General features: G+C 37.0%; 1 protein-coding gene across 2 annotated transcripts in view; it reads left to right on the forward strand.

The window, feature by feature from the left end:
* The window catches only part of TMEFF1 (transmembrane protein with EGF like and two follistatin like domains 1), an 87,588-nt gene that overhangs the window by 22,587 nt on the left and 50,652 nt on the right, over positions 1–14,349 (forward strand). For both annotated transcript variants that reach the window (XM_079112254.1, XM_079112255.1), the window contains exon 3: positions 13,103–13,232. In XM_079112254.1, coding sequence (XP_078968380.1) covers positions 13,103–13,232 — 130 coding nt within the window. The remainder of the gene's footprint in view (positions 1–13,102; positions 13,233–14,349) is intronic.

The raw sequence follows: 14,349 nt of genomic DNA on the forward strand, positions 1-14,349 counted from the left end.
GCTGGCTCCATTCCTTGGGGCTTGAAGAACGTCATGGCAGAAGAGTGTGGAAGAGGGAAGCAGCTTACATCATCAGGAAGCAGAGATAAAGAGACACACACACACACACACACACACACACACACACTCTACTCTCCAGATACAAATATATACCGCAATGTTAAGACTTTTAAAACCAGTCATTTCTCCTCTGAACCTTCTTGCATTGTCTCACACATGAGCTTTTGGGGGACACTTCATATACCAACCGTAACAAGTGTTAGTATCTCCAGTAACTTCATGACCTCAGATGAATTTGTCTGTCTTAGGTAATTTCTTCCACATCAATTGAAAATTCTATTTGAAAAGAGAAAGTACATTTCCTATCCTTTCTTATGATTTTGTAATAAAAATCTAAATTGGTAAAGAACTTGCATATGACCTCTTTAAACAAAGTAAACTATCATGCTTAATTTCATTAAAGGACATCGAGAGTTTAAGGAAAGGGGAAGGATAGGAAGGCGTACTGTTGTCCAATAGGTTCTTCATGGTCAAAAGAGACTTCACATTCAGTTATGCAGAGTGTTAAGAAGCTTTCTTGGAAATTTTTGCAGTAGACGCTTTCTTCCAAGCTTACTTAGGAAGCTGTGTCTGGCTTCAGATCCTCGCTGCCTGAAGGCTGGGCACGCAGGTTCTTTGTTATGGGTGCTCTGTCATAGGTGATGTTCCCTACAGCTCCTCAGCACAGAAGCTGGCTTTATCCAGAATGAGACAAGATGTCAGTGTTAATTCAAACCGTCTTCCCCCTGTATGTAATGTTCATGATTGCTTTCAAGATTCTCTCTCTAGTTTTGTAGCAGTTTGGTTATGAAGTGCTTGGGTATGTTTTTTTTTTTTTTTTAAATTTTTCTTGCTTGAAGTTGGCTGAGTTTCTGGAATATATAAGTTTGTGTTATTAACTTTGGAAAGTATTTAGTCATTACTCTTAAAATATTTTTTCCTGTCCATTCTCTTTTTTTCTAATCTGGGATTTTAGTGGTCATACGTTAGACCTTTCCAGAGGCATTCTATTCATTTTATTTCCCAATTTTTTGCTTTCTGTTTTTCACACTGGATAATTTTTATGATCTGTCTTCAGGTTCCATAACCCTTGATTTTTTTGTTATCTCCATTCTTCCTATATGGTGAATTTTTAATTTCAGATTTTTAAATTCTAGAATGTATAATTTCTCTTTATCTGCTGGGATTTCCAATCCTTTCATTCATTACAAACATTTTACTTGAGCAAAGATATTACAGGTGCTTTTAACATTTTTTTCTGCTAAACTCAGTATCTAGGCTATCTTATGTATTATCTCTGTAGATTTTTCTTTTTTTTTTAAATTTCAGAATGGATTGTGTTTTCCTGTGTGTTCATGTTAGACTACTTTTAAATTTATTCTACACATTACAAATGATATAATTTAGATTGTCTCAATTCTGTTTTTTTTTTTTTTTTTTTTTTTTTTTTTGCGGTGCTGGGGATCGAACTCAGGGCCTTGTGCTTGCAAGGCAAGCACTCTACCGACTGAGGTATCTCCCCAGCCCTCAATTCTGTTTTTTGTTTTTGGAGAATTTTAATGTATTTATTTACTTATGTATTTTTTGCCCTGGGTATTGAACCCAGGGGCCTCATATATGCTGGGTGAGCTGAGTTCAACCAGTGAGTTGAATCCCAGCCCTTAGTATTGTTATTTTTGAAGTAATTGAGTTGGTTGACCACCAACTGCAGGTTCTGTCCTTCCTGCGGTAGGTAGCAACACAAACTATCATTTCTTTTAGCATTAGTGGAACTACTTGGAATCTGTCCATATATGGTTCAGTGTTGGCCATACTCTGAGTTTATACAGAGAATGTGGAATTTCCTGGGATTTCCTTTTCACTTTCCAGTGGCTTTGGCTGCCCTGAACTCTCTTCTCTGGTTTGTGAAATTAGAAAAATTTCAGGTATTTTTGTTGCAGTTTTAGCTACCCTAGATGACTAAAGACGACTGGTGCTATTCCTCTTAGTGTCTTATGTATTTCCTTGTGTTAAAATTCCTTGGTATGGATCTAATGGGCCAGTGGGATGTTCATGTGAAGATTAATATTCTCACCAATTAGTAGTGTGTGGGTGCCTGCCTCCCCCTTAGCTTCTTGATGTGGATTTTGTCAGTCCTTTTAAATTTTGTAAATCTGAAACTGCCCCCTACAAATTTTATTTGCATTTGTCTATGAGAGAAGTTAAAAATGTACCACTTATTTATTGACCATTTTTCTGTGAATTAATGTTCCATATTATTTGCTTATTTTTTGTAATATTTTCTTTTTACCTTGTGTTGATTTGTAAAGACATAATGTATATTTGTGTGAAAGTATGTGTACATCCTATAATACAATACAGTAAATACTTATATTTTGCTTACTGTGCTGAGCATTTTATATTCATCAACTCAGAAACCCTCATGAGAACTGTTTTGATGTGTTTTTAAAAAGTAATATATACCCATAGTAAACAACTGTGAACAATACAAGAAGATAGATAATGGGGAAAAAAAAAAGTCTCCTCCATTCTAGACTATCAGTTGCTCTTCTTACAGATAATATTTGCTGCTATTTTTTGTGTTTATACAAACATATGTGATTTTAGTTCCCCTTTTAAGTATGTGTTAGTCAATAGTATTTATCCTAGAGATTGTTCCAGTGCAGTTTATATAGGTTGTAAAAAAAAAAAAAAAATTCCATATTTTAAAGAAAGTTATCTTAGTTATATTTTCTGCTTTTTTTCTTTTTAGAAATAATTTATTTTTAGCTGACAAATAATGTTTTTATTTTAAACTTTACTTTTTTGACATAAAGAAGTATAAATTTTCCGTGAAGATTATATTTGTAAGGGAATTTCCACGGAACCACACCGGACACGGGAAATCACATAAGGGAATTTATTAAGCAAACAGAGTGTCTCCCTGCAGGGTAAGAGAGAAAATGAGAGGAAAAGAGAAAGGAAAGGGAAAAGGGCACAAGCTAGAGAGAGTGGAAAGCCAGGAGGATAGAGAAAAGTGAGTAGGACAGATAGAAGAATGGTGGGGAAGCTATAGTAAACAGTTGAATTCCTCAGGGCTAATAGGGGACCAATATCGGAGAAGGATACTTGCAAGCTGACTGATGAACAAATAGCTAGCTTGGATGTCCACAGATTGACAAGTGGTTGGGAGGCGGGGAAAATGACTGCACCTGATGGACTGGGGGAGCAGCTTTATACATTACATTCCCCCGTTTGTTTTTATAAGAAAATCTTTTGCTCTCCAGTTCTTTCTGAAGCCTTCTCTCTCCTTCCTGCCTAAGTGACTGGGGCTGGTTTTGCAGGTGAGATGTAAAAAGTCCATTCTCCTTCCAGACTTCCAGAGGCAGATGGTTTTCATGGACTTCATTTCCTCAATTTGACTGATCCCCTATTTCTACACTAACTGCCTGTCCTCAGTTCTGACTTTATTTACCCCTCTAATTCTAGAAACTCCTTTGCTGTAGGGAAAGGGGGTTGATGACTGCTCTGGCTTCTTTGAGCTGAAAGCGGGCAGCGTGGGGCAAGCAGTTTGGAGTTCCCTTTTTAGAAATCGGGTCAATTGAGGGGTCCAAGGTAGAAGTCCGGTTGGAAAGAGCAGGTTGTAAAGGCATCTGGGGATGGGTGCTTCTATGAGAGCAGAAAAAAAGACATGAGTACTGAAATGAGATTGATACAATATAAGTGTTGCAGAATCTGGAACATGCCAATGCATATTATAAAGATGACAGAAGTCAATAATTCCTCACCAGGGGGTTGAAGAACTGAGAAGTTGTTCCCATAACAAGGCCTAGCAAAGGCTGGAGAGGACAACACCTTTATTTGGGAACTTTAACATTGTTTAGGTTATCAGGAATGTAAACACATTTAGTAGAGATACTAGCAAACATAGATTAAGCCTACCTGTGTCTGTAGGCCTTAAACTGACTAAAAACTTCTTACTCTGGCAGTTTCTCTTGATAGTTATCAGGCACATTTGCCTAAGAATCTCTCTTTTGTAGCTTTTAGTCTTTATTCTAGTGGGCTAACACAAGTGTACATCTTAAGTTACATTTAAGTGTTATTTCTTTTAAATGCCCAAGAATGGCTATATTTTGGTTTTAACTATTTTGCTAGGTGTTTAAGATCAATCTGGTCAAAGTGACCTGTTCCTGTCTGTTAAAGAGTCAACTGAGTTCCCACAGGGGTCACTCACAGAGAACTTAGGAGCAGCTTCTTAGCTCCATTAGTGCCATTGGTTAGGCAGGGTCTTCTCGATGAGGTGGCTCCCCTTGGAAGCATTAGGGGTGTCTCCCTTTTTCCATGACCCTCCTCTGCAGCAGGTGCACTGAGTGGCTTTTCCTCTAATGGCCTCATCAACTCCTTGGTCAGGGTTTGTGTGACCCAGAGTTGCAAAGCTCCTTGGAGAAGTCCTCTTGTTCTCTGGGTTCAGGCTGACTTTGAGGGCAAGACCCAAATATGGACTTTTCTTGACCTCTGTATTTAATCCCAATCTCTTTAAGTTTGATCTTAACCATCAAGCAAGTCAGTCTCACCAGTCATAAAGTAAGAGTACTGGGCTTTAGCTTCAATGTCTATAACTTTACAGTTATTTACCCCCTTTTATCTAATTGGGGTTTACATTATACAGTGTTTGCTCTTGAAGCAGTACTTCTGCAAAATATTGATCAGGCAACAATTAGAGTTTACAAGGAAAATACAAAATGGAATCACCAACAGTAAAACATTCAGTTTGTGCAATAGCTATCTTGAATTTTGGCTGAGTTCCCGTTTGAGATCACAGTAATCTTTACAACAAACATCAGACTTTTGAACACAACTTTAAATGAGTTAAAGTCTGGCTTACTTTAGAGCCATTCTGAGGTGCAGAGTTGTGAGGCAGAGCCTTATCTCAGGTAAGGCGGGGCTTTTCCTAAAGCTAGTTTTTTCCTCTTTTGCCATGACCAGCATGACCAAATTCTCAAGTTCAGTGAGGGGAAAGGTTTATAAACACAGATTTTGAAGATATCTGAGATCAGATGGAACTCTGTTCTCTGATGGAAATGCAGATCTAAAGAGTTATGTCAGCAACGTTTATATACGTATGTAAGCATTAAAGAAAAGCTGAGAGAGCTTTTAACTGTCCTCTCAATAATTTTTAGAAATACATTTAACAAAGTTTATATATACCCTGTTGATGACAGGTCCTATAATAGAACATTAAATAATAGGTTTACCATTACAGACAAGTTTAATTTGGAGAATAGTAGCTTGATAAATTTTCTGCTTTAAAGGCTTGTACACCTGGAAAATATGAACACATTTAATATACAAAGAATAATGTTTTTAAGTGTGTTACTATGTGGAATAACTTTGTAAATTAATTAGATGTCTCTAACAAACACATTTTAGTAATCCCATATATGTCGACTTTAATTCACTCATCTTATTGTAAAAAAAACAAGATATCAGACAAGTGTAAAAAAAAAAAAAAAGATGTCAGACAAGTGTAAACACTATTTGCCGTCTCTTTCCTGTTGAAGAAAAGTCCTAGAAAAATTGATGTTAATTTTATAAACGTTATTTTATTAGTGTGACCAGCTAGAGACTTGTGAGTTAAAGACATTTTACTTCTATTAGTTTACCCAATTTAAATTGAACCTCTTTAAATCATGTGAATTAAAAATATTTGGATCCATTTTTAAAATTTTAATTTTTATGCACGCTTATATTTAACACAAAAGTAAAGGCCTTGTAGTATTTATCTCCATTGCAATGTAACAGATGTTCAAAAATAACTCTAGAGTTGGATAAAAAAACTGATCAAAAATCATTAACCTAGTATGTAGGATCAAAATTGTGAGCTCAAAAATATAGCATTTAAGAAAAATAAAAGTCCTAGAAGAAAAATGATAATGATCATTAATTATAGCATGAGAAAATGAGAAGGAGAGAAAAGGTGAAAGGGAGAAAAGTATTCTGAGTTGTAGCCCAGGAGAAATTTAAAATGGACACTTTTTTTTCCTTTGGTTTTCAACTGGTCTCCCACTACACGTTCCTCCATTTTCATTTCAATGTAAGCCTTGACTGAGATCTGAATCCGAAAGGGGCTAAAATGTTCTAGCAGAAACTTGATGCTTAGGTCCTTTTAATTTAGGTTTGGACGCAGAAAATTGTCAAACAATTATCTCCCGCTACTTGTGGGGAATGGGGCTGCTTATATTAAATGGGGATGCAGGGGAAGACGGAGAAGCAGGGTCTGGAGGCGCTTGGGCCTGCAGGAAGAGCCAAGAAACAAGAAAGAAGAGACTTGAAGGGCTGGGGAAATAGCTCAGCTGGTAGAGTGCTTGCCTTGCAAGCACAAGGCCCTGAGTTCAATCCCCAGTACCGCAAAAAAAAAAAAAAAAAAAAAAAAAAAAAAAAAAAAAAAAGAGAAGAGACTTGAAGATAAGTAATCCCTTTCCATCTGCCCGCTGGCTCATGGAAGCTGTGTGCCATTACACAAACGGATTTTGATGGCTTTAAGTACCGGGGTCGGGCGAAGGGTTCCCAGGGTGGAATCTGCCAGATTGGAGGACACAGATTCCATGATGGGGACTGATACAGCCGAGTCTGTGGCCAGGGCATCTGAGGCCAGAGTACTGGGCTGGAGATGAGGGGCAGCACATTGATTGTATAGTCACACAAGCACCAATGTGGGGCCAGGCAAAAGCCAAGAAGGGTTTGAGGACCTGATATCAGGGTTTTCGAGTGTGAATACGAGTTCGAGATGAGTCTCAACCCTGAGAGAATCTCCACCGTAAAATCAGGAATCCCCCCGGCAGATTAGACCGACTATAGGGGCCAGCCGTAACTATAAAAGTTGTGGCTGGGGTACCACCACCCCTCAGCCGCCTCGAGGATATAAATCGGCCTAGAGGACTCACCAACCTGAAGTCCAGTGATAAATGCAGAGCTGAGCGTCCAGGCAGAATGGAAGGTGGAGCTGTGCCTGGGGACACTGGGGTGTCAGATGGTGTTCCACTCACTTGAGACAGTGGAAGATCCCATCCGAGTCACGGCACCACTATAAGGGAATTTCCACGGAACCACGCCTGACACGGGAAATCACATAAGGGAATTTATTAAGCAAACAGAGTGTCTCCCTGCAGGGTAAGAGAGAAAATGAGAGGAAAAGAGAAAGGAAAGGGAAAGGGCACAAGCTAGAGAGAGTGGAAAACCAGGAGGATAGAGAAAAGTATGTAGGACAGACAGAAGAATGGGAAAAGATGGCGGGGAAGCTACAGTAAAACAGTTGAATTCCGTGGGGCTAACAGGGGACCAATATTGGGGAAGATACTTGCAAGCTAATGAACCAATAGCCAGCTAGGATGTTCACAGATTGACAAGCGGTTGGGAGGCGGGGAAAATGACTGCACCTGATGGGCGGGGGAGCAGCTTTATACATTACAATATTTATCTTTGTGTTTTTTTCTTTTTTCTTTTTTGGTATTGGGGATTGAACCCATGGTGCTGTTACAGCTGAGCTTCAACCCTAACCCTTTTTATATTTTTTGAGACAAGGTCTTGTTAAGTTGTAGAGGCTGACTTGAACTTTAGGTCCTCCTGCCTTAGCCTTCTGTGTAGCTGGAATTACAGGCCTGCATCACTGTGCCTGGCTGAAAGTCTTAAGATTATAAAGAATTGCCTTTTTTTTTTTTTTTGGGTGCTGGGAATCGAACCCAGGGCCTTGTGCTTACAAGGCAAGCACTCTACTGACTGAGCTATCTCCCCAGCCCCAAAGAATTGCCTTTTTAAAAACAAAAAGTGAAAATTCTCCCAGAAGCTGTGCAAATCATTTGCATTCTTACCTTGTGGCAAAGTGGGAAAGGGAAATTTAAGTTAGGAGGAGTTGAGATCAGTGGGAGTTTATTGAGTACTTATTTTTTGCTGGGTCTGAGGCTAGATGCTGAGGATGTAAAGATGTTTAAAGACAGGTTCTTGGTTGTAAGAACACACTGCCTGAGGGCTTACATCCATAGTTTGATCTTCTTGTTGAGAATGCCTTCTTTTGACCATAGTGCCTTCCCGTAGCTTATAAATCTGTTCAAGCCAGACTTTAGGTTATTGCCAGCTTAAAAACAATGACTTAATGTGCACATTAAGTACTTTTTTTCTGCCACATACTTTAACAGTGTCTTTCAACTCATTTAAAAAACTTGCTTATGCCTTAGCATGCACTTGGTGCTAATATAAATTTTCTGGGACAGGATTTAAATACTTTTTAACAGGTAATGACAAAATTGTATATAAAAGTCTAAAATTGTTTTCCGTGTGCTACTAAGAGCTTTTATCTTACCACATAGCTAAGCAAAGCCAAGTTTAGTCATTTTGTACAAAGAACAATGATCAATATTGCATTTCCCCCTTAGAACATATCACCTATGACTTTCTTGTCTTTGTTCTTCTATACACAGTTCTCTGGACTATGTGTCTTTCTTCCTGAATTTATCAGTGTCTGTTCTTGCTGGGAGCCATGTCCTCTTCTTAGACCTTTATATTAGTCAGAGTTTTATGTATGCATGCATGTGTGTGCACACACGAAATGTGAGAGACTGAGAGAAAGAGACACAAGGAATTGTTGTATTTGATCATAGAGGTTCAAGTTAATACAATCTGTCATCTGCACACTGGAGACCCAGGAAATCCAATGGTATAAGTCCCTGTCTGAGACCAAAGGTCCAAGAACCAGAAGACCAATGTTCCCACTTAAGCAGCCAGGCAGCGAGAATTCTCCCTTCCTGTGCCACTTTGTTCTTTTCAGGTCTTCAACAGATTTGATAATCTCACCCACATTGGGGTAGGCAGTCGGCTTTATTTGGTCAACTGATTCAAATGCTAGTCTCATCTGAAAGTACCTTCACAGATGCATCCAGAAATAATTTTTAATCTTGGCACCTTGGGGCCCAGTCAGGTTGACACATGAAATTACCCATCACACTCTAGGATTTTATTTATTCATTTTTTGTGGTACTTGGAGAATCAAAATAGGGGCCTCACACGTGGTAGGCCAGCCCCTATTCCTGAACTATATCCCCAACCAACTTTTAAATTTTAATTTGAGATAGGGTCTCTTCAAGACATCCAGACTGGCCTCAAACTTGCAATTCTCCCAAATAGCTAAGATTATAGGCATGAGCAATTGTGCCCAGCATAATATAGTTATTATGTTCTGATTATATGCAGCATAATTCCATCCCACAATAGGTATGCAATAAATGCTTGAATGACTCGATTCCATAGATATGGGTACTGCTGCATCTTTCTAAACTCCTTTAAATAGCTGGCAGTATCGTCATACTCTCCCCCATCAAGCAGGTGGGTCTTAGGTTACAGATAGGATCCAACACCTGTGCGGAAATCAGAAGTTGCATGCTGTTAAGATTGCCCATATCTCTTTATTTGTTCATAAGTGTATACTGAGAGATCCAAGAGAGACTCCTAGAAACTGAGAATGACCCAGAAACAGCAGGTCTGTTTTTACCATCTCAGGCTCAGCCATAGGGTTGTGCTTGTGAAGTTATATTTCAGGGACATTAAGTCCTCAGCTCACTATCTCCAAGGGCCATATGGTGAGACCCAGCTGAATAACTTGAGTGTGTAATGGTTAAAGTAGTAACTTATGAATTGTGGCTCTTTCACTTATTGACTGTGACCCTGGATAAATACTTAAAGACTCTGAAATGATAATAGCAAAAATAGTTAATGTTTATTGAGAATTTACCATGGCCAGAGATAAATCTTACTGGTAATTTCTCTTATTTAATCCCCACAACCACCTTATTAGGTAGGGACTATTACAGTTACCCCTGTGTAGATGGGAAAATGGTTCTGTTACTAACTCATTGATTACATGGATGGTGGGCAGGCTTTGGATGCTGGTAGTTTTGACTTCAGAGCCCTAGCTCTACGCATTAAGTCATGCACTTCACATGGTTGTTAGGATACTTAAGTTAGATAGTACATTTAAAGTTGTAGCCCAGAGCTTGCTAGATAGGTACTGTTTAATAACCGTGAGGATTCTGAGCCCTACAGACTTACTGCCTTTTTAATAATCAAAAATTGTTTATTTATTGTCTTAAATGAAATTCATAGATAATGTAACCTACATAAACATGATTAAAGAATTGAATATAATGCCTAACTCTAATAGAAGAGAAAAATAAGAGTAATTTATAATAATATAGATATTTCACAATGTAAATGTTGTAGATGTTTATACTAGAAGGCAATGTACGTAGTCAGATACTTCTATCTGCTTATGATAAATGTTTGGATTAAAAGAATTTGCAGCAGTTTCATACCAGGTGCAATGAAAACAAAGACGTAGAGGTGTGGTGGATGCTAGAATAAAAATCAGAATTGGGATAAAATATAACAGATCAGACTTATTTGTGTATGGTATTACATATTTTCTACATGAAATTTCCTAAAGTAAAATACTAATTTTGATAAGAGTTGATGTAGGATTCTGCTGATACTGAATGTATACAAAATCAACTTGGCTATAAAATATTTTATTAGTTAGAAATTGTTTTTATCAGTGCTCAACCTGTGATAGTATGTTGTATTTGTTTCATAAATAAATCTGATCACTTTTTAAAAATAGATAAATAGCAAGTTTTGTTCATTGCAGAAAAATTGAGAAATAAAATCATATAACCATAATGTGAAAAAAGTGTTGATATTTTCTTCTAGAATTTATTTTAAACATTCATCTTTTCTAAATTGGAAGGTATGTGATTTATTTTCTTGCTGTATTTTATGTCATTATATTATTTTAGAATTTTGCATTTAGTTTTATGAAATAGATAATATTTTTAAAAATGGCACAAAGTTCCCAGAAGTTATGTGTATATTTTTCACCTAACCTGATATTAGCTTTTCCTGTCACACAATATTGTCTTAAAAGTTAATTCTTCATGATTGCAGTATTAATTTCTTGAACAAATACAGTGCTTTAATTAAACATTGTTGTATTCAACATTTAGGTTGGATAGTATAAATTTCTGTTTGAAAAGATTGTAATAAATATTTGTCTACAAGTTTCCTTCAGATAGATTCTTAAATGTGTAATTCTGGAACAAAAACTGCATTCCCATTCTAGAACTCCTGAAACATATTGTTAAATGATGTTTCTCCAAAGTTGAACCAACTTAGATAACTATAACTAGTGTATTGGAATGCTTAGAGTTGAGCAATTTTTAAATAGTTTTAAAGACAGTAAGTTAAAAATAATGTCTTATTTTTAGTGTATAAGTCTGATTGCAAGTGAATGTTAGTCTTTTTTTGTACATTAACTAGCTATTTGTAATTTTTCTATAAATTATACTTCATTTCTCTGGTCTGTTTTATTAGTTTGTATTATCTCTTTTTAAAAAATTATTTGTTTTGATTCATTGTACATAAATGGGATACAACTGTTGTTTCTCTGGTTGTACATGAAGTAGAGTCGCCATTTGTGTAATCATACGTGTACATAGGATAACGATGTTTGTCTCATTGTGATTTTTCCTTCCCCCTCCCACCCCTCTTTCTTCTATACAATCCATTCTTCCTCCATTCTTGCCTCCCTCCCACTCGCTGCTGTGTATCATTATCCGCTTATGAGAGAGATCATTTGGCCTTTGGTTTTTTGGGATTGGCTTATTTCACTTAGCATGATATTCTCCAACTGCAACCATTTACCTGCAAATGCCATAATATTATTCTTCTTTATGACTAATATTCCATTGTGTATATATACCTCAGTTTCTTTATCCATTCATCAATTGAAGGGCATCTAGGTTGGTTCCACAATATAGCTATTGTGAATTGAGCAGCTGTGAACATTAATGTGGCTGCATCACTGTAGTGTGCTGATTTTAAGTCCTTTGGGTATTGTATTATCTCTTTTTTTAGTAATAATAACTTGTATCATATTTTCCCCTCAGATTTTAAAACTTCATTCATTTATGACTTTGGGGGAAGGCGGTGGTACCAGAGATTGAACCCAGTGGCTCTTAGCCACTGAACCACATCTCCAGCTCTTTTTATTTTTTATTTTGAGACAGGGTCTCTCTAAATTACTCATGGCCTCGATAAATTGCTATTGCTGGCTTTGAACTTGTGATCCTTCTGCTTCAGCTTCCTGAGCTGCTGGGATTATAGGCGTACACCACCATACCCAGCTCATTTATGTACTTTAGACAATGTAAAAAGTTTTAAAGGTTTTTTTTTTTTTTTTTTGGTACCAGGGATTAAACCCAGTGGTACTTAATTCCTGAGCCACATCTCCAGCCCTTTTTATTTTGAGACAATGTCTTGCTAAGTTGGTTTAGGACCTCACTAAGTTGCTGAGGCTGACCTTGCACATGTGATCTTTTACAGATCTAGTGGTATTTCTCAAACATATCTTGATCTTTTTCTTCTTCATCTTTCTTATTTCTACCCATCCTTCAATTCCCAGTTCACATTTCACTTTTTCTGAGGAGGTGTTCTTTGAGTACTCTATCTTATAACACTAGGTGTTAGACATTGTACTTTTTGTATATTCTATTAATTCGGAATATGATCTAGCTATGCAGCATTTTTTTTCCTATTCTTATGACTCTACAAAGAGTATAAGGTCTCTGGGAACAGAGATCATATTATAGTTCTTTGTGTTTTCTATAGCATTTAGTTTGGAACTTCCCTGCTAGAAGTATTAAAGAAATGAATTTTGATAATACTAAAATGACATTACCTAAGTATCGCTCTTTTTACAAACATTGTCAAGAATTTTCTCTTATCTCAGTGGGTTTTCATGACAGATAAATGAAGTACATAGCATAGGGATTTTCAGTCTCTTTTTTACGTTGGTATTTTCATTATGAATGTGAAAAAGGTATGAAGAAGTAGCATGATTTTTCTTTTTTAAAAGCCAGGTAAAACAACAAACTATTCAGTAGTAAAATGTCATAATACTGTGGTATTGCATTCATGAATGTGAAATAAACTATTAATATTCATGCCTAGTTCTGAGAGTTTATTTTTGTTTCATTTGCAGTGCCATACAAATTATATTCCCGTCTGTGGATCAAATGGGGACACTTATCAAAATGAATGCTTTCTCAGAAGGGCTGCTTGTAAGCACCAGAAAGAGATAACAGTAGTAGCAAGAGGACCGTGTTATTCTGGTATGTATGACATTCTTCTGAGTAAATGTTAGAACTGGTTCCATTATATTTTCCAAAAGGAAATTTCCAGAGAGAGATTCCTAAGATTGTTTCATTGGAGGGTGGTGATCATGTGGGAGTTGGGGAGCTCTTCTTCATCCCCATTCAAATCATTGCTTTTAACATCAGTGTGCAACTTCTACTCCATTTTTATGACTTGAGGCATTTTTTTTTGTGAGAACTTTGCATGTCCTTTGATCTGTGGTTTGAACCTTAAACAGACATGAAATGTATCTTTTTTGATGGACTTTTAAAATTTTTCATTTTTGAGGGGTGAGGAGTGTCTGTAAAAAACCATCAGAAGCATTTTAGATTTAAGTTGTATATCTTTCCAATCTCTCCTCTTTGCTCTTGGCTACCCATTGTGGCCAAACTGTATGTATTTACTTCCTTTTTTCTTCTGGAATTGATGGTAGTTGGTTTTGAGAGGCATTAATGTTAGCTTCTCTGTGTGTTTGTATTTGAGTGTAGGAATGCAGGGGAGGTATTGTTATTAAAATTGTGATATTGAATTAATGGGAAGGGTGGAGACTGATGTTATCCCCATTTACTTTATTTTCCTATTATGTTAAAGGACTCCCTTTTACCACAGGTGAAAATTTTTAGGGCCAGCTACAAAGTTAGAAGACTCACTCCCCAGTACTACCCTCACTTCAAAACCAAATTCAAGAGGTTTCCCAGACTACCCTCAAGGTCAGTTATTTGCTAGAAGCACACACAGAACTTACCAAAAGTCTTATACTCATGGTTATGATTTATTGTGGGCAAGAATACATGTTAAAATCAGTCAAAGGAAGAGATACACAGGGCACACTCTGGGAGGGATCCAAATATGGAGCTTGTGGCCGTCCTCTCCCCATGGAGTCTTGGACCGTATTAAGTCCTGGCTACGCTGTGTGATAGTATGTGTGGAATACTGTCAACCAGGAAAGTTTGTTTTAGTTTTTATTGAGGCACCATTACATAAGTGTCATGTGTTTTATCTGAGACTTCCATTTTGCTAATACCATATGACCCAAAACTGCCACTCTAAATTATATAGCTAGTTTTTCTAGTGTGGACAGCCCCACTCAAGATG

This window comes from Sciurus vulgaris (genome assembly GCF_902686455.1).
Source record: "Sciurus vulgaris genome assembly, chromosome: 15".
Taxonomy (NCBI): domain Eukaryota; kingdom Metazoa; phylum Chordata; class Mammalia; order Rodentia; family Sciuridae; genus Sciurus; species Sciurus vulgaris.